Source organism: Hippopotamus amphibius, unplaced genomic scaffold (genome assembly GCF_030028045.1).
Source record: "Hippopotamus amphibius kiboko isolate mHipAmp2 unplaced genomic scaffold, mHipAmp2.hap2 H_1, whole genome shotgun sequence".
Lineage (NCBI taxonomy): Eukaryota > Metazoa > Chordata > Mammalia > Artiodactyla > Hippopotamidae > Hippopotamus > Hippopotamus amphibius.
This window is the reverse complement of record NW_026648280.1, coordinates 1,195,272-1,214,531: the sequence shown is the minus strand read 5'-3', so window position 1 is coordinate 1,214,531 and position 19,260 is coordinate 1,195,272. Positions and strand designations below refer to the sequence as shown.

Sequence of the window (19,260 nt, the reverse complement as noted above, 5' to 3'; positions counted from 1 at the left end):
CCTCACATCCTGGTTAAAGCTACTAAAATCCTGCAGTTTTTCTGTCAGTCTCCTGTGGTTTGCAGTCAAGCTCTTGAAACCCAACACGCCACCTGTGTTACCTTGGAGATATCACTTCATCTCTCTGAGCCTCGGTTTCTGAATCAATACAATAATACTTCCCACTTCACCAATATCAGTTGTGAGATAGACAAGAATTATTCAATGTTTGGTGTGCTTTGGGATTTCCACTGATTCTCCCACAGCCCGTGAGGTAAACATCTCATTACTTCCATGCCAGCCAAAAACCTGAGCCTAAGGGAGCTCCACCAATCCACTGAGAGTCTCACGTCTTACAAGCCAGCATCAAGACTTGAACACAGCTCACTCTAATACAGGGTCTACCAGAATAACCCTAGATGCTTCCATCATCAAAGTGAATACCTAGTGACAAGACTGTGAAGCGTTTGCACTGATTTTTGCTGTTAAGTCCGTTTCATCACGCCTGAAAATATTTCTATCAAGGTGCACAGAGAAGCAGAGCCTGCGTCACTGACCTCCAGGGAGAGGCACGAAGGGGTGTAACTACCTGGGTAACGGCAGGGCCTGGACCAGCTCCCCACGCCCTCCCGGTCTCCCAGGCTCCCAGGGAGATTCCACAATGAACCACTAGCCTCTTCCTTCCTGAGCCCTGACAGCACTTAGCTCTGCGCCAAGAATACTTCAGGACCAGGGAGCACAAATGGCTAAAGAAAACACTGGCTTTGGCCACGAGAACGAGAGCCTTTGGCCACAATGTCTATCCTGGCTGCAGCTGAGTGGAACACAGGCCCTCGCCCTCCCAAGACACACGTCTTAGCATCTGGGAGGAACCATGGCGACCTCGCAGGCGCTCGTGGGTCTCCTGGAACACTCAATACCCGTGGCTTCGTCCTCGCGCTTCTCTCTCCTCTCCGTGCGCAAGACCCCCAGCTGGAGGAAGACGGTGGGGCAGGGGGCATCCTTGCAGCACACGGTAGGGTTCGGGATTTCAACACTAAGCGTGATGGGACCCCTGGACGATGCATCACTCATCTTCCCACAACTTCCTGAGCATCTGTCGGGGACCCAACACCTTTTAGGACCTGGGATAAATGAAGTGGTACACCAGCTCCACCTGCCAGCGCACACGACCGCGAAGACAAACCCAACGGACGCCTTCCTTCCGGGAGCGTCTCCGGCCTCGAAGGGCAACAGCTCCGCAACCAGAGGCCACTCACCTGCGTCGGGTGGGACGGCGCCGCCGCCATGATGGGCGCCTGCGGTCCCGCCACGCTGAGAGAAGCGGGCACCCGCCGGCCTGCGGACCCTCCTCTCCACCCTGCCTTGGCCCGGCGAGCTCGACGGACCGCCGCCCTCCGAGAAAAAGGCGCCCTAGAGCCGGGCGCCGCCCTCGGGAACGGCGGGGACCAAGGATGCGTGCTGAGGGCCGCAGAGGCCACGGCTCGGCGGGAGGCCAGGGCTCACGCCCGATTACAAAGTCACGGCCCGTTCCACTGCTGAAAGGGGAGTCCCATCCCCGTTCCCTGCTCCGTCCCCACGAACGCCCGGGGCAGCCGCGCGGACTCAGTCCTCGGCACCTAAAGGCCAGCCAAGAGCAAGCCGCGGAGGCAAATGGCGTCGGCTGAGAGAAACCGGAAGTCCCGCCCACGTACGTGCGCCGCAGGAAACGCCCCTACGCAGGGCCGTCATTGGCCAGCGCCCGCCTCGGACGCACAGTGCGCAGCCTCTGGGTAATGTAGTTTCCCCTAGATCCGCGGCCGCGAGGAGCGCCTTAAGTAGTGGGGGCGTGTCTTTCTCCATGTAAGAGCCGCGGGAGGAGCTGAGCGCCGGCCCAGACCTGTTTCTTAGCAGTGGGTTCAAGGGGGGAGGACCAGGGGGCGGCGGCGAGAGCGTCCGTGCTGTGCCCCAGGGAAACGGAGGCGTGGAATGCTGGACAGTCGCCCAGGGCGATGTCAAGTGCACAAGGTGCGGAACTGTGATCTGGACTCACAGCTCGCTTAGAGATTCGCTCTCCCCCGCCCTTATTCCTTTCCAGACCCTCTCCTTTTTTTTTAGTTCCCTGACTAGGAATGGAACTGGGTCCACAGAAGTGAAAGCATGGAATCCTAACCACTGGACCAGCCAGGGAATTCCCAAGAGCCTCTTCTTGAAACCTAGCAGGACCCTGTGGAGCCTCCTCCCACTCCACAAGCCTCTCCGGGTCCCCCACTTCTTGTTTGTGGAAAAAGCTATAGTCTCCCAGGCCTCCCTGAGTTCCAAAGAGTGGCCTCAAACGGTTAATCATTTAAGGGGCAGCAATGGGGTGTTCAAGGAGGGAAGGAGATGATAACTTAAGCAGTCAGTCAACCTGCTGGATGGGGCCATAAAACCCCAGTCCTCTTCAAGGAAAAACAGTGAACAATGTCTAATGCACATTCTTAAGTTATTTTTACAGAACCCAGGCTCCTACCAGGTGGAAACTGCTGACCTCAAACATAGATCCTAGGCTGGTTGGAATCAGAAGATTGATGGTGAGATTCCTGAAATACCAGCCAGCTGCCTCACCAGCAACCAATCAGAAAATTGTCCACGGGCTGATCACGCATCCTAGGACCCTCTCCCTGAACACTGTCTTTAAAAACCCTTCCCTGAAGCCATCAGGGTGTTCAGACTTTTTGAGCATGAACTGCCCCTTGTTGCTTGGCACGCTGCAATAAACACTATGCTTTCCTTCACCACAACCCCCCGTGTCAGTAGACTGGCTTTGCTGTGCATGGAGTGAGTGAACCCAAGTTTGGTTTGGGAGCATTCTAGGGGAACAGATTTTTAAAAAGTAGCTCAGGGACTTCCCTGGTGGTCTAGTGGGTAAGATTCTGTGCTCCCAATGCAGGGGGCCCCAGGTTCCATCCCTGATTGGGGAACTAGATCCAGCATGCATGCTGCAACTAAGAAGTCTGCATGCCACAACTAAAGATCCTGCGTGCTGCAACTAAGCCCCAGCGCAGCCAAAATAAAATAAATATATTTTTCAAAATTCTTAAAAAAAAAAAAAAGGTAGCTTAAAAATTCCCCTGAGGAGGAAACCGGAAGTCCCATCTTGATACACTGCACACTTGCCTACTGCACTCTTCTGAGTCTTCTCCAGCCCAGAGACTCCTTCATATGTAGCTGGCCTAGATCTCCTGAAGAATGGATTTTCCATCCCCTGGAATGGGGAAGCCACATGTGGAGGAGACTTGGAGGGAAACTTAAGACTCCAGTTTTTTTTTGTTTTTTTTTGTTTCTTCTGAAGACTCCAGTTTTAAGCATGGTCAATTTGAAATGTTTATGAGACCACAAGGTGTGTGTCACTTAAGCATTTCAACCTATGACTGAACATTAAGAGAGAGTTGAAGCCTGGATATATAAATTTGAGAGTTGTTAATTTACACTGTTATTTCAAGTCATGACTGGATGAGGCTGTCAAGGGAATGAGTGCAGACTGGAGAAGAAAATGATCACAGCATGAACACTGGACCAGCCTGACTTCATTAAGTGGTTGATCACAGGAAACCAAGAAACTCATATTAGAGCTTCTAATGTCCACCCTCAGGAATATGAAGCAATCTTAGAAGTTTTACCATTGATGATTTTTTTTTTCATAACTGTGGAGCTGAAAGAATAAAATGCACTTTTCACTATTTGAGGGTGCATACACATTGAGAAATGGAATCAAAGTGCAGAAAATGCCCTTGAGATTTAATTTTTTTAAGATGAGAGGGAAGTATAGTGACGAGATGTTAATTAGGTCAAGGAATGAAGTGTGTGAGTCAAGAGTTCTGCAGAGAACTAGTAGAATATACACATTTTATAAATATCTATTTGTGTGTATATATGTATGTGTAACATATACATGCATATACATTTGTGTGTATATATATGTCTGTATATATATTTATTTATTTGAAGGAATTGGCTTATGCAGTTGCAGGGCCCGGCAAGTCCAAAATCCATAGGGTAGAGGACGGCTGAAAACTCTGCAGCCAGAACTAATGCTGCCGTCTTGAGGCTGAATTTCTTTCTCAGGGAAACCTTACTTTTCCTCTTAAGGCCTTTCAACTGATTGGATAAGGCCCAACCACTTTATCAAAATAAATCCTTTGCTTAAAGTCAACTGATTGTAGTTGTTTAGCACATCTACAAAATACCTTCACAGCAACACCTAGATTAGTGTTTAATCCAATAACTGAGTATTATAGCCTAGTCCAGGCTATAATACTCAATCTCCATACTTAATCTCCAAATGAAGATGTGCTTCTGTCTAACCAGATCAAATCTGGTATCAATCCATTGTTATGAAGGATCCTATTACATACGATGGATTACATGTGATGAATGTAATGTATCTACTGATTTAATGTTAAATTCTCTGATATTGGAAATTGCCTTCTGGTTGTGTAAGAAAATGTCTGTCTTCTCAGAAAATACAAACAAATATTTAGGAAGAAAGAGACATTAAGTGTAAAGCTCTCAAATGGTTCAGAAAAATATAAATTGATGGATAATGGGAGGGAGAAACAATGAGAAAGATAAAGCAAATGTGACAAAATGTTAGTTGATAAATCTATTTTAAGGGTATACAGAGCTTCTTTGTGCTATTCTTAAAATTTTCCTGTAATTCTGAAATCATTTACAAACAAAAAGTATACATATCTATATCTATATATATCTATATGTGTGTGTGTGTATGTATATATATATATATAGTATATGGTGGAGTGTGGCAAAGCGAGGTGAGGTGGGAGTTTTCTCCATCTCCTCACCCCACTAGAGTCTGTTCTTGCAATAGCCTGAGTGAGCCTCTTAAAAATGTGTGGAAGATAGACTCTAGGATGACCAGAGTGGACCTCATAATTGCTGCCTCTTGGTGCACTAGACTTTGTATGACCTCTGTCCTTGATTGTGGGCCAGACCTGTAACTTGCTTCTAGACATACAGAATATACCAATGGTGATGCGATATATGTGGTAATGTGTACAGGGTAAGGCCCATCTTGCTGGATTCTCTCTCTCCCATGCAGGCTTGATGAAGCCAGCAACCATGCTGGCAGGTTCACATAATAAGGAACAGCAGGCAGTTTTTAGAAGCTGAGGGTGACCTTCACCGACAGACAACAAGGAAGCCCTCAGCCCTACAGCCACAAGAAAATAAATTCTAGCAATAATCTAAATGAGTTTTGAAGTGTCTTGTTCCTCAATTGAGTCTCTGTTAGGACTTCAGTCCTGACTGACAACTTGAGCACAACTTTGTCAGATCTGGAAGCAGGGACTTCCCTGGTGGTCCAGCGGTTAAGACTCTGAGCTCCCAATGCTGGGGACCCCAGTTTGATCTAGATCTGGCATGCCACAACTAAAGATCCCACATGCTGCAACTAAGACCTGGAGCAGCCAAATAAATACATAAATATTAAAAAAAAAAAAAGATCTTGAAGCAGACAACTCAGTTAAGCCATGACCAAACTCTTGATCTACTAAAAATGTGAAATAATTAGTGTGCATTGTTTTAAGCCATACATTTATGACAATTTTTACACAGCAATAGGAAAGTAATACACAACATAAGGGGAGTTATGTCTTCCTCTACACAAAATCTGACTGCAGTGGCCCCATCGTCTCAAAGTCCTCACAGTCTTTTACTGCTTTCTGCTTTACTCCATGTTAGTTTCCTGCTCCATGCATTGACTGGAGACACACTCACTTTAAACCCTATGCCAGGACATTCCCTCTCCCCTCCCATCTCCACATGACTCACTCTCTCACCTCCATATTGACTTTGGTCATATGTCACCTTCTCCACAAGCTCTTCCCTGATCATCCTAATGAAAATTTGTAAACCAATATCCCCAGCTCTGTACCCACATCCACCTTACTGTTCTCTTCCTTATCATTTTCTTTGCCATAGCACCGATTAACTTCTGATATATACTTTGCTTGTTTATTACAACTATTGTTTATTTTCTGACTCCCTCTCTAGATGTTCATGAGGACAAGGATCTTTGATTGTTTTGTTCACTACTGTATACTGAAAATTTTAAACAATGTCTACTACAAAACAGACACACTATAGTTATTTCAGTAAGGTATGGAGCAACCCTTGTTCATAATCTTAAAAAAATATGTGTATATTTTGAAGCACTGCAGTTGATTTTTTGAACTGAAAAAAAAATTGTGCTTATGGCACAAAACCAAAATGATATGACTCATTTATTGTTTAACTGGAAGTTTATACCTCTTAATCTCCCTCACCTCTTTCACTTATTCCCATCCCCCAACACACACCCCCTATATTCTGGCAACCAACTGTGTTTTCTCTGTATCTATGACTCTGTTTCTGTTTAGCTACGTTTGTTCATTTGTTTGTTTTTAGATTTCAGATATAGGGGATGTGCACATTTGTTCAAGCAATGAAACCACATCTGGTACAACAGGTGCAGTTGGAGTCACCACCTGGTGCAAGATTATGCTAACCCACTGATATTCTCCAAGACCCATCTGTCTTCTTCACAGGCTAAACTGGGTAGCTGAATGGGGATGTGGTGGCAACAACCACCCCTGTATCTTTCAAGTCTTTGATGGAGGCTCTCTGAAATCTCTCCAGGAAAGCAGTATGTCTTTTGATTTATTATTTTCCTAGGTAGAGGCAGACCTGATGGCTTCCACTTGGCCTTTCCCATCATAAAAGCCCTTACTCCACAGGCCAGAGAACCAATGTGGGAATTCTGCCATCTGCTAAGTATGTCTGTTCTAATTATGCATTCTGGAACTGTGGGAATAGCCACAGGACATGTCTGAGGGTCCACTGGACCCACCGTGAGAGGGATCTGAGTTACAAATCCGTGGACCACCTGAACTCCGGATTTCCTGGAATTAGTGTCAGTTCAGAGCCAGAGTCCAGTAGTCCCTAAAAGGTCTGATTCTATCTTTGCCTACAAGGTCGCTTTGGAGAAGACCAGGAGAAAGAGTAACAATATAAATTTTCCGTAGTGTGATGTGGTGGTTCTTGCCCAAGGGGACACTGCCTCCCCTTCATCCAAGATGTTCTGAACTTGTAAACTGGCTCAAGTCTCAGAAGTGATTGAGGGGAATTTCTTTTCTTTTATAAATTTATTTATTTATTTATTTATTTTATTGGCTGTGTTGGGTCTTTTTTGCTGTGCGCGGGCTTTCTTTTTTAGTTGCGGTGAGCGGGGGCTACTCTTCGTTGTGGTGCACGGGCTCCTCATTGCTGTGGCTTCTCTCATTGCGGATCACGGGCTCTAGGCACGTGGGCTTCAGTAGTTGCAGCACATGGGCTCAATAGTTGTGGCTCATGGGCTCTAAAGCAGAGGCTCAGTAGTTGTGGCACACAGGCTTAGTTGCTCCATGGCATGTGGGATCTTCCTGGAGCAGGGCTCGAATCCATGTTCCCTGCATTGGCAGGCAGATTCTCAACTACTGTGCCACCTAGGAAGCCTGAGGGGCATTTCTTGATTGGACTATTCCATAACCTCTGGGAACATATATCTGCACATAGCATAACTTCTTTCCTCAATGTTGTACAAATGTGTCTAATAAATTCAAACATCTTTAGTTTTCCTCACATAAGAAGACAAAAGTAGGTAAATTTAGACCCATTTAGCAATTAATGTTCCAGTATTTTATTTTATCTGAAATGGCTTGGATATTCAGTGAAATCCTGTCATTTAACTTAACTTAGCCAAATTCAAGCTACCAAAAATCTGGAGAAACTTTTTTTTTCCCATACCACACAGCTTGTGGGATTGACCCTGACCAGAGATTGACCCTGGCTCTTTGGCAGTGAGACCTCGTGAGTCCTAACCACTGGACCACCAGTGAATTCCCTGGAGAAACTACTTTAGATAGACATACCCTAAACATAATTATTCCTAAAAAGTTCATCTGAAAACTCTTATCTCACTTACATTTATTTTATAACTTATGAAAATATCACCATACCAACAAACTTGCTGACAAACTCTGCAACAGAAATAACATGAAATTACTGACCTTTAGTTAACCTAGGTACAATAAAAATAAGATGTCTATATTCATTAAACCAAGAAGCTTAAGTTAACTTTAATACGAGGTATTAATTTAATGTCGAATACTTCCCAGATCACATGAACCTGAAATTCATTCTGGCCAGTTTCTTTTACATTTAGAAATATTTAATTTGTAAGTGTTTACCTTTAAGTCAGTTAAATAGAGCTTTGTAAAAAATTAACTTTGGTAACATTATCCAGAGGTAGAGACATATCAAAGTATAATGTGTACACAGACATATAAACAGGCAAAACTGGAGATCTCATAGCTTCACTTTAACACTTACTCATGAATCAGGTATTACAATGTAAACTTACCAGTTTATAAATAACAGTTGGAATAAATTTAATTTGCTTACTCAGATGACTAAGGCTTTATTATTTGTGGGAAAGACTTTTAGGATTTGTATTTTTTCTTGATAAACCCTTAAAGAGGCGATGAATTAGATTTTGGGTTAGGGAGACGTTCCAGCAAAGTCTTCCCAGTCTTTCAACTTAAGATAACCCACTCAGCATCTAAACTGAACAAAATCATCCCAGTGTCTTTCAACGGGAGATAACCCACTCAGTGTCTACACTAAGCCAAAATCTTCCTAGCTTTTCAATTTAGGATAACGCAGGTACCTTTTTTTTTTTTAATTAATTTTTATTGGAGTATGGTTGCTTTACAATGTTGTGTTAGCTAGGTACCTCTTTTTTTTTTTTTTTTTTTATTTTTTTGGGGGTACACCAAGTTCAGTCATCTGTTTTTATTTTATTTTATTTTATTTTTTTTTTGTGGCACACGGGCTTAGTTGCTCCGCGGCATGTGGGATCTTCCTGGAGCAGGGATCGAACCTGTGACCTCTGCATTGGCAGGCGGATTCTTAACCACTGCGCCACCTAGGAAGCCCTAGGTACCTCTTTTTGTAGCTAAGTTTCAAGGATAATCTACTCCTCCAGAGAGGAGTTTTAACACCACCCAACTAAACTTTGCTTTATCAGTCAATAAGGGGAGATCTGAGAATCAGGAAAGATGTCTGCTCTGGGTCACTTCATCGGCAGTCAAAACTGTCGACTGAAAAAAAATGCACAACTTAGAAGTTGGGAATTATATTTTATCCTGTGGATTCACTGAGGGCTTATGCCTGGGATACAGCCTCTCAGATAGCTCTGAGGGACTGTTCTGAGAGGTAACTGAGGAGCCAGGATATGTAGAATTCTCTGCAAAATAAAATCCAGGTAGTTGAACCTCAAAAGATTACTGCTCAATAAAGAATACCAGGACTCGCTAGGTGGCGCCGTGGTTAAGAATCCGCCTGTCAATGCAGGGGACACCGGTTCGAGCCCTGCTCCAGGAAGATCCCACATGCCGCGGAGCAACAACTCCCGTGCGCCACAACTACTGAGCCCGTGTGCCGCAACGACTGAAGCCTGCGCGCCTAGAGCCTGTGCTCAGCAACAAGAGAAACCACGGCAATAAGGAGCCTGCGCACCACAACGAAGAGTAGCCCCTGCTCGGCACAGCTAGAGAAAGCCCGTGTACAGCAATGAAGACCCAACGCAACCAATAAATAAATAAATAAATAAAAAGAATACCAGACATCTCAGGTTAATGAATTTAGTGCATTTCTATGTATGGGAAGATACGAGAGTCTGGGCTTATTGAAAATATTCCTTTGATATGCACCTTAACTATCTAGGGCCAGTATCCTGCTTTTCTCCATCCTGAATCCCTCGGAGTGCACCGCATGGGGTGGCTGCAGCGGCCACCACATCCTTTGTTTATTGAGATGGCAGGTGACGTTCGTTGTCCACAGAGGCCTGCTGGGACTTGAGTCTGGTGACAGGTCTGAAAGCAAAGAAGGTTAGTGGGAGTGGGTCCTGAGTAGAACCAGCACCATCTTGCAGGGCAACTGCCTCAGGGAAGGCAATTACTGATCCTCAGGCAATGCAGTGTTACTATCCCAGAGACAGAAAGGATATCACCGGGGGTCGGGCTGCCACTGCCACTGTGTGCTTTCACCAGGGGAGAAGAGGCCTTTGCCACTGGCAAAGAAGACTCATCAGAATGTAGGGTCTCGGGAATTCCCTGCCGGTCCAGTGGTTCAGACTCTTGAGACTTCATTGCCAAGGGCCCGGGTTCAGTCCCTGGTCGGGGAACTAAGATCCCATGAGCCAAGTGGCAAAAAACAAAACAAAACAAAAAACCCAGACTTTAGGGTCTCACTGTCCCCATTTTCATCAAGGTCTCCCCACATGTCTCTATCCTGTTCTTTCCTAACTTTAAAAGTAGGTACCCAGTGATGGACCTAGAGATTGTCATACTAAGTGAAGTAAGCCAGACAAAGAAAGATAAATGTTCTATGATATCACTTATACGTGAAATCTTAAAAAATGATACAAATGAACTTACTTACAAAACAAAAATAGACTCACAGACACAGAAAACAAACTTATGTCTACCAAAGGGGAAATGTGGCAGGGAGGGGTGATAAATTAGGAGTTTGGGATTAATATATACACACTACTATATATAAACTAGATAACCAAAATAAATAAAAATAAAAATACAAAAAAAGATAACCAACAAGGACCTGCTGTATAGCACAGGAACTATACTCAATATTTTGTAATAACCTATAAGGGAAAAGAATCTGAAAAAATATATATGTATAACTGAATCACTTTGCTGTACACCTGAAATTAACACATTGTAAATCAATTATACTTCAATTGAAAAAACTGTTGCTTAAGTTCAGCTAAGCAATTTCCTACATTTCTATGTAAAGTGAAGAATCTGTCCATAAAATTCTTGGACCTTTATGAAAATAAATAAAGTAGATACCCTGTGAGGCTGGGAGTTCAACTTGTGTTGTAATTCAGTCAGTCACAGCCTGAGATTTTGCATTTGATTTCCAGCAACTTCAGCCCCTTGTCCACAGGAGATAAGGGCTTTCTTCAGGGCACACACAGAAGGTCTTAGGTCACTTGTGCCTTTTGTGAGCTGGAAATTCAAATCCCTGAGCTGATCCTTTTCTTTCACTACTTTGTCCAACAACATTAGGAGCAAACAACCAACATCATCACATTCCCTAGTTTTCTAAAAATGTTAAAAAGTATCATACAAGCAGTGCCTTAGCTTCTTATAAGTGGTTGATTAGAAGTATCCAATGGAGATATTTTGTGTATCTCTATAAACAACTCGCATGCATTTACTACCAGTGCTCCCTTTGCTAATAGAAATAGAGCCATTAGCATCTTTAAATCTAAAGTGGTCAGAAAGCCAATTCTAGAAACCCAAGAACAAATTCAGAAAACTCATCCTTAAAAAGAAAAGAAAAGAAAACTCATCCTTAAACTCTGTTCCTCGACAACCACTCTTGGTTCCCAAATCTGTGTTAATCAGAGTTCTTCAGAGAAACAGCACCGAAAGGAAAGATATATGAATAAAAACAGATTTACTATGAGGGACTGGCTCACATTATTATGGAGGCATCTTGAGGAGGTGTTTGTGCGTTGGTGGGTTCTCAGTGCTGCGTGTTTGTATATGACAGTCAAGAGGAAATTTATCAAAAAATATTCATGGCAGAGGCTCATTCCTGGGAAGCAGTTATCAGCTTACACCTCTCAAGACTGGTTTAGCTCTCTTTTTAAATGGTTTCCTCCACTTACTAGATGGCTTAGGTGGCTCTATAAGGGACTCAGGTTTTGGGGTTTTGTTTTGTTTTGTTTTTTCTCTCTCAGCTTGCGGGATCCTAGTTCTCCGACCAGGGATCACACCCGGGCCCTGGCAAAGAAAGTGTCGAATCCTAACCACTGGACCACCAGGGAGTTCCCATCAGCTTCTTTACTTTTGTTCTAAAGGTCATGTTTTCACCTCTTAAGTGCATCATTGCCCTTGTGGAACAAAGGTGCTGCTTAAAGTATTGGGCGTCCTTGGTAGTGTCCCCTGACACTTTGACTCCTCCTGAATCGAAGAAACATATATGGGTAATAAGTAAAAATTGGTTTTCTATCCTGCAGTGGATGACAGCTATAAACAATTACAAGAACTTGTCAAATTCCCACGGGACTGATCAATGACCTTGAGAAGAAATTGCAAAGGAGAGAAACTGCACATGTGCCCTCACTTGCATAACTTCTGCCAGTGCAGGATAGGATCCTGTTTTCATTGATAATTTTCATATTTTGTACTCATGGACTTTTTGCAATTAGTTTTTATTTTTTTAAGTATTGCATTCAAATATTACTGATCTTTTTTTGTTTTTTCTTTTCCATTTTTTCTTTTTTAATTTTTATACAATTGATTTTATTTTTTGTACTTTTTTTAATTGAAGTATGATTGATTTATAACGTTGTGCCAATCTCTGCTGTACAGCAAATTGACTCAGTTACACACCTATATACATTCTTTTCTTAAAATATTCTTTTCCATTATGGTTTATCACAGGATATTCAATATAGTTCCCTATGCCACACAGTAGGACCTTGTTTATCCACTCTAAATGTGATAGTTTGCATCTACCAACCCCAACCTCCCAGTCCATTCCCCTCTCTCCCCCCTCCCCCATGGAAACCACCAGTCTGTTCTCTATGTCTACGAGTCTTTCTGTTTTGTAGATAGGTTCATTTGTGCCACAAATATTATTTATCTTGATCACAGAATTTTTAGCACCTCCTTTAAATATTGCTCCCTGGAAATGAGAGCCTCACTTGCCTTACACTAATCCTGGTACCAGTTATTAACTTAATAAGAAAAGGACACCACTTAAAAGATAAGTGAAGAGCATGAAAAAGCAATTTTGAAAAGAGTACATACCTATATACTAAACGTTGGAAGAAAGACGTGTAAACTTGCAATAGAACTCAAAAATGTGCTTGTTCAGTTGCAGAGGTTGGCATAAATGATTAAAACTCTTATCAAGGGAAGAAAAGAAAATCCTATCTAGTCCTTCCTAGATTAGGTGGGTGTATGCTTAAGTAAGTGGGAGGGGCCATCCCGCTGGTCATATAAAGCCAGCCTCGCCAGTACTGTTTGTCTTTTGGTGGAACCAGACTTCGGAGCTCTCTTCCAAGATGGCCCAAGACAGCTCTCCACACAGTAAGTTCCTCACACATCAGACTGCAGTTGTGGTTTCCTTGGTTTGGAGGGGTGGCTGGGCTGAAAACATAGTGGGCTTGTTAGACGTTGTGGGAGTCCCATTTTTCAAACTTTTAAATAACTATGCCAGGATAAGGGGAAATCTATTTCTCTCATGTGATATGAAAATGTGCTGTTTTCTGTGCATCTGAGCATTGGGAATTTCGGAAAGATGCAGGCATACAAGAACGAAACAATACAAATTATTGTTTCAGATGGGAGGAAAAAATAGACAGGAAGAAGGAAAAGGAGAGAGACACACGGAAAGAACTTCAGGGAGGCATCAAAAATCCTGAGACCAGAATGTCTTTGGAATCAAAATAGCTTCCAGATTTCTCTCTCCAGACCGAACTTTTCTCCTGAACTTTGGCTTTGTCTACCTTACTGCCTACTTGTCTGTAACAGGCATCGCAAACTCCATATGTCCCAAACTGAACTCCCGATGTTAAGATCCAAACTCTTTCTCCTACTGTTTTCCTCGCTCAAGAAATGTCAGTTGCTCAAGCCAAAAACTTAGGAAACATCCTTGACCTTGTCTTTCTCTCATAACCTACATCTAATCAGGCTGGAAATTCTGTTGGCTTTAATGAAATATGTTAGGGATCTTCTGACCATTTCTTGGACTGTTTCCACCACTGTCACTGGATTTTCACAAGAATTGATCTCTCTGCTTCCACCCCGGCCCTGATTCAATCTATTCTCAACCCCGTAGCCCATGTGATCTTGTCAAACTCTCAGATCAAGTCTTTTAGTTACTCAAAACCCCTCGGTGATGTCCCATCATACTAAGAGTCAAAAGCACATGGTCCAAAGAGGTCCTATATAATCTGCCCGGCCTGGGAGGTCTAGGACCTCGTCTGCTTCTACTTTGTTTCTTCTTCTCCAGGCTTTATAGCCTTCTTGCTCTACCTAACTTATTTCTTTATCATTTTTTCCTCATTACTTTGGTCTTATGCATAAAATTCCATCATGGGCACATATCATATATTACTTATCCATTCTCCTAGCAATGGGTATTTAGTTGCTTCAGCTGTTACTAAAAACAACATTCTGAAAACTGTCATGGAAATGTAGGCAGGAAATGGATTGCAGGGTTACAATTACTTACTATACATAATTTAAACAAGCATACACTGATTGCCCTACAGATTATCTTAAACAAGTTACATTCCACCCAGCTCTCAAGAAGGGTTCTGATCTCCCCACCTCACCTCCATCATTGCAAGCTGCTGACTTTCATCTGCTTTTCTAACTTTTGAACTGAAGGTTTCAAATATGATATCTTTAGTTCCAGCAATTTTTCTCATTACGCATTTTGGTATCTTATTTAGTATATAACCCTTTTCTACTTCAGTGTAACATAGGTTTTCTTGTACATTATCTTTCTATTTGTAGCTTTCATATGTATTTAATTTTTTGGCATTTATTTTTATATATTGTATATTGTGTGACCCAATTTAATTTTTCTTCACGCAGTAAGTCATTTTTTTTAACCAACACTACCTTTTCTCCACACCCTCTCCAGCATTTATTATTTGTAGACTTTTTGATGATAGCCATTCTGACTTGGTGTGAGGTGATACCTCATTGTAGTTTTGATTTACATTTCTCTAATAAGTAGCGATATTGAGCATGTTTCCATGTTCTTGTTGGCCAACCGTATGTCTAATTAGGTCTTCTGCCCATTTTTGATTGAGCTGTATGTGTTTTTTTGATATTGAGTTGTTGTATGAGCTGTTTGTATATTTTGGAAATTAAGTCCTTGTCGGTCCAATCATTTGCAAATATTTTCTCCCAGTCTATAGATTGTCTTTTAGTTTTGTTTATGGTGACTGCATCCATTCTTAAATGTAAGAGCAAGAAAGCTGAAAGGGAACCTTAAGCCCTTAGGTAGGTAAACAAGATAGTGTGGGGAATTACTATATATTGCACATCCAGTTTCCCCTATTAGTAACATCTTATATCAGTACTGCACATTTGTCACAACTAGTGAATCAATATTGATACATTATTAGTAACTAAAGTCCACAGTTAGAATTGGGATAATTATAGCCTCCAAAATCAAAGGGAAGCCTCTTACACTGTTGGTGGGAATGTAATTTGGTGCAGCCACTATGGAGAACAGTTTAGAGGGCCCTCAGAAAACTAAAAATAGAACTACCATATGATCCAGCAATCCCACTCCTGGCTATATATCCAGACAAAACTATTATTTGAAAACATACACGTACGCCAAAGTTCATAGCAGCACTATTTACAATAGCCAAGACATGGAAGCAACCTAAGTGTCCATTGATAGATGAATGGATTAAAAAGTGAAGTAAATGAGACAGAGAAAGGCAAATATATCACTTATATGTGGAATCTAAAAAATGATACAAATGAACTTCTTTACAAAATAGAAATAGACTCACAGACATAGAAAAGGAATTTATGGTTACCAAAGGTGGGGGGAGGAGTAAATTAGGAGTTTGGGATTAACAGATACAGACCCCTATATATAAAATAGATAATGACAAGGAACTATAGCACAGGAAACTATATTCAATATCTTGTAATAACATGTAATAGAAAAGAATCTGAAAAAGAATATACCTATGTATATATATGTACATATATATAAATGTGTGTATATATATATATGTTACTTTGCTGTACATCTGAAACTAACACAATATTGTAAATCAACTATAGTTCATTTTTTAAAAAATCCCCATTCACCATTCACTTCAAAAAAAAAAAAATACAGTCAAGGACATGTGAGTGGTGAATAAGATAAGTGAAGGTATTAGATGGGTGGGGTCCTATGAGGATTCTTAACTTACCTCAGAGCAGATCACTTTTCCATCAGAAAAATTCCATCACAAACTATTTGGAAGTTCTCTCCAAACCATCATCTCTCTTCGTTGTGGTGCGCAGGCTCTAGAGCACGAGGGCTTAGCAGTCCTGCGGCATGTGGGATCTTAGTTCCCCAACCAGGGATTGAACCCACGCGCCACCACTAGAGAGAAGCCCATGTGCCACAACAAAAGATCCCGCATGCCGCAACTAAGAACCAATGCAGCCAAATAAATATTAAAAAAAATATTTTGACCCTATTCATTGAGGACAATGGACTTCAAAATGAATTAATATATATCTAGAAATTCTCACCAGAGAAACTGAAAGGGGCTTAAAAATACCTGTAACAGGTGCTCTTTATGAGTTCAAACATTCATCATTGTCATGACATGGCCTGTGTTTTCTTGACTCATATAGTTCTTGATCCATAGAACAGAACACAGCAACTTTTCATGTCTTTTGAAAACAGAAGACCTTCACTCCCTAGTCGTGGCATTCAGGTCAGCTGAGGAAAGTTCAAGAATCACCCTTGTGTCCTTAAGGGCTTTATAATTGTATGAGAGTTCTTTCCTGCTGGGTTCTGGTGGATTCAAAAGGAAAAGAAGATATGAAGGACAAGCTCAGCCCTGAAGTTTGAATATATAAAACGGCCTATTTAATGCTTCTCTCCTAATCTTTCCACAGAGACCATGGCAACAAAGTGTAGACGCAGCCGCACCAAATTCACAGAAGAGCAATTGAAAATCCTCATCAACGCCTTCAACCAAAAACCTTACCCAGGTTATGCTGTCAAACAAAGACTCGCTTTGGAAGTCAACACTGAAGAGTCTAGGATCCAGGTGAGTTACAAGTTCTCTATCTCCAAGACGAGAAGTAGAAAGGGAGGGGGAGCCTTTCAGGGAGCACACATCATGTACCAGCATGACAAGAGCTTTGCGTGGCGTGTCCTCCTTGACACTCAGAATGAACTCTCAAGGATGTTGCTCTTCATCTCACTTCACAAATGTGGATACTGAGGGTGGAGAAGCTCCCAGGAGTGGGCAAGAAATGTGTAGGTACGCTTTCAGAAAAGAGGAAGTGCATGGTGTGGTATGGTGTCTGGAGGACACACTTATTCCCGGGTGTAAAGCTAAGCAGGTCATTGTATGTGATGTGGTCACAGATATAGGCAAGTGTCTGAGGCATGGTAAGATTCCAGAGGAATTGTGGGTGATGTGAGGGTTAACCTTCCTTTCTCGATGAATTCCAGTAGACCAGAGAGTAGTGGACTGGTGTGCAACTGCAGACTTAGGCTTGAGGGGGTTCTTAAATGCATGATCATTGCAGCATCTATTTATTAACTTAAAAAGATTATTATAGCAAATCTTGTTGGGACCAGGTCATGAAGATGCTAAATGCCAAGGCTTGATCTAAGACTTAGTTGAATGTGACAGGGATCAGTAATAAACGTGAGCTTAGGGCTCATAAGAATCACTCCCCCCCCCCCACCGCCACCACCCCCTTTCTTTGGCTGCATTGCAGCACGCGGGGTCTTAGTTCCCTGACAAGGGATCGAACCCACGCCCCCAGCAGTGGAAGCGAGGAGTCCTAACCACTGGACCTCCAGGGAGGTCCCAGAATCACTCCCTTTAGGGAAAGACAGCAACGGGGCTGAGCTGACATAAATGTGCTTAATTCTCTCATTTTCTTTTGCTCTCTTAGATATGGTTTCAGAATCGAAGAGCTAGGCACGGGTTCCCAAAAAGACCTGAGAAGAACTTAGACTCAAGCCAAGACCCAGCTTACCCTGAAGAGAACATTCAAGGTAGATAGCCTGCTCCAGGCCTGCTACCCAGCTGGGCCTCGTGGGTACGCAAGTGCCTCTTTACAGTGGAGCCAACTACTGCACTGAGTGGGAAAAGGATGTTTTCTCCTTCAAGGCCTCCTGTCCAGGGTCTTCTGGTAGCAAAGGGTTCAACATGGCCCGTGGAAACTCTTCCCCACAAAGTCCAGGGAACTTCTGAGGCTTACCTTATTTGTACTGGAGTCCAGCAACTCAGCCAAATACTGCTTCTCCTCTAGAACCTTCCATCTTGAGTAGGCCAGGACAAGGCCCCCTCAAAGAGAGGCAACAGGTTCCACGTGAGATGGTGGGACGTGTTTGGGTTCCTTGTTTGAATGTGTAAAATGACCTCAACCGTTCCTCTACCTTCAATCTTTCACCTCCTCCAGGTGTAAGAGACAGACGGTGTCGTACCAGCTACACTTCTTCCCAATTACAAACTCTCATGAATGCCTTCATGGAAAACCCTTATCCTGGGATTGATTCCAGAGAGCAACTTGCTGAAGCAATCGGGGTTCCAGAGTCAAGAGTCCAGGTACGTGTTAAGGGATTTGATATTGGTAGGTGCGTCCATTATGAGACATCTCGAAGGACTTCCTCAACAGGGACCAGTTTTCATGGATATCTTAAGCAGGGCAGATGGAAAACGGGATTTCTGGTTTGGATATAGGATCTATATCCAGGGCTACATAGGTGCAGCTCTTCCAAAACAATCAATCATTCACCTGTAGAGTTGTATCAATATGTACCTTCAGGAAGGAGGTCAGAGTTCAGTGATATTAAGTGTCTTTTCTAAAGTCTGGTTTTTGGACTCCAGACCTGTGCCTATTCTACTTGGAACCTCTGAAAACCAAAAATAGTAGCTGTGAAACACGAGATATCTCTGTGTGTGTGTGTGTGTGTGTGTGTGTGTGTGTGTGTGTGTGTATGGACACAGGCAAGGAGTAGCAATTAATTATGTCTTATGGGATGAAAAATGTCTTCCTTGAAACATCCCTGGCAGTCCAGTGATTAAGACTCCGGGCTTCCACTGCAGGGGGCGCAGGTTCAATCCCCAGTCAGGCAACTAAGATTGTGCATGCCACATGGTGCAACTAAAAAAAAAAAAAATCAGAATTTCGAGCTTTATTTTGAAACGTAATAGACTTTCCCAGGTGTCACATAGAATGTCAATGACTTGGGAATTAGGCCTAAAAGAAACCACCTCTCCCCTCACTTTGCTTTATGAGAAGAGCAGCGGTGAGGCTTGCATGACCTCAGTTGTTTTCATTAAATCTCTTTATTTCAACCACTTAGATTTGGTTTCAAAACCGAAGATCTAGACTGCGTACCCAGAAAAAAAGAGAACACAAAGAAGCTTCAGACAAAAGACAAAACCAGGGACAAGATCTCTGA

The 19,260-nt window shown here is 42.7% G+C and overlaps 2 protein-coding genes across 4 annotated transcripts in view; one reads left to right on the top strand and one right to left on the bottom strand.

Moving 5' to 3' along the window:
• Positions 1-1,772, bottom strand: part of LOC130843001 (zinc finger protein 264-like) — a 24,484-nt gene extending 22,712 nt beyond the window's left edge. For all 3 annotated transcript variants that reach the window (XM_057719664.1, XM_057719665.1, XM_057719667.1), the window contains exon 1: positions 1,239-1,772. In XM_057719664.1, coding sequence (XP_057575647.1) covers positions 1,239-1,268 — 30 coding nt within the window. In that variant the 5' untranslated portion in view covers positions 1,269-1,772. The remainder of the gene's footprint in view (positions 1-1,238) is intronic.
• Positions 1,633-19,260, top strand: DUXA (double homeobox A). The gene is made up of 5 exons (XM_057719706.1): positions 1,633-1,669; positions 16,728-16,882; positions 17,745-17,847; positions 18,255-18,400; positions 19,162-19,260. Exons 1-5 carry the CDS (start codon positions 1,633-1,635, stop codon positions 19,258-19,260), a joined length of 540 nt encoding a protein of 179 aa, XP_057575689.1.

Excerpts from the sequence above, each read along its gene's own strand:
- DUXA (XM_057719706.1), top strand. The coding sequence starts at position 1,633 with ATGGCGTCGGCTGAGAGAAACCGGAAGTCCCGCCCAC. Across the intron at positions 1,670-16,727 it reads AAACCGGAAGTCCCGCCCAC|AGACCATGGCAACAAAGTGT; the intron begins GTACGTGCGCCG and ends ATCTTTCCACAG. Across the intron at positions 18,401-19,161 it reads TTCCAGAGTCAAGAGTCCAG|ATTTGGTTTCAAAACCGAAG; the intron begins GTACGTGTTAAG and ends TCAACCACTTAG.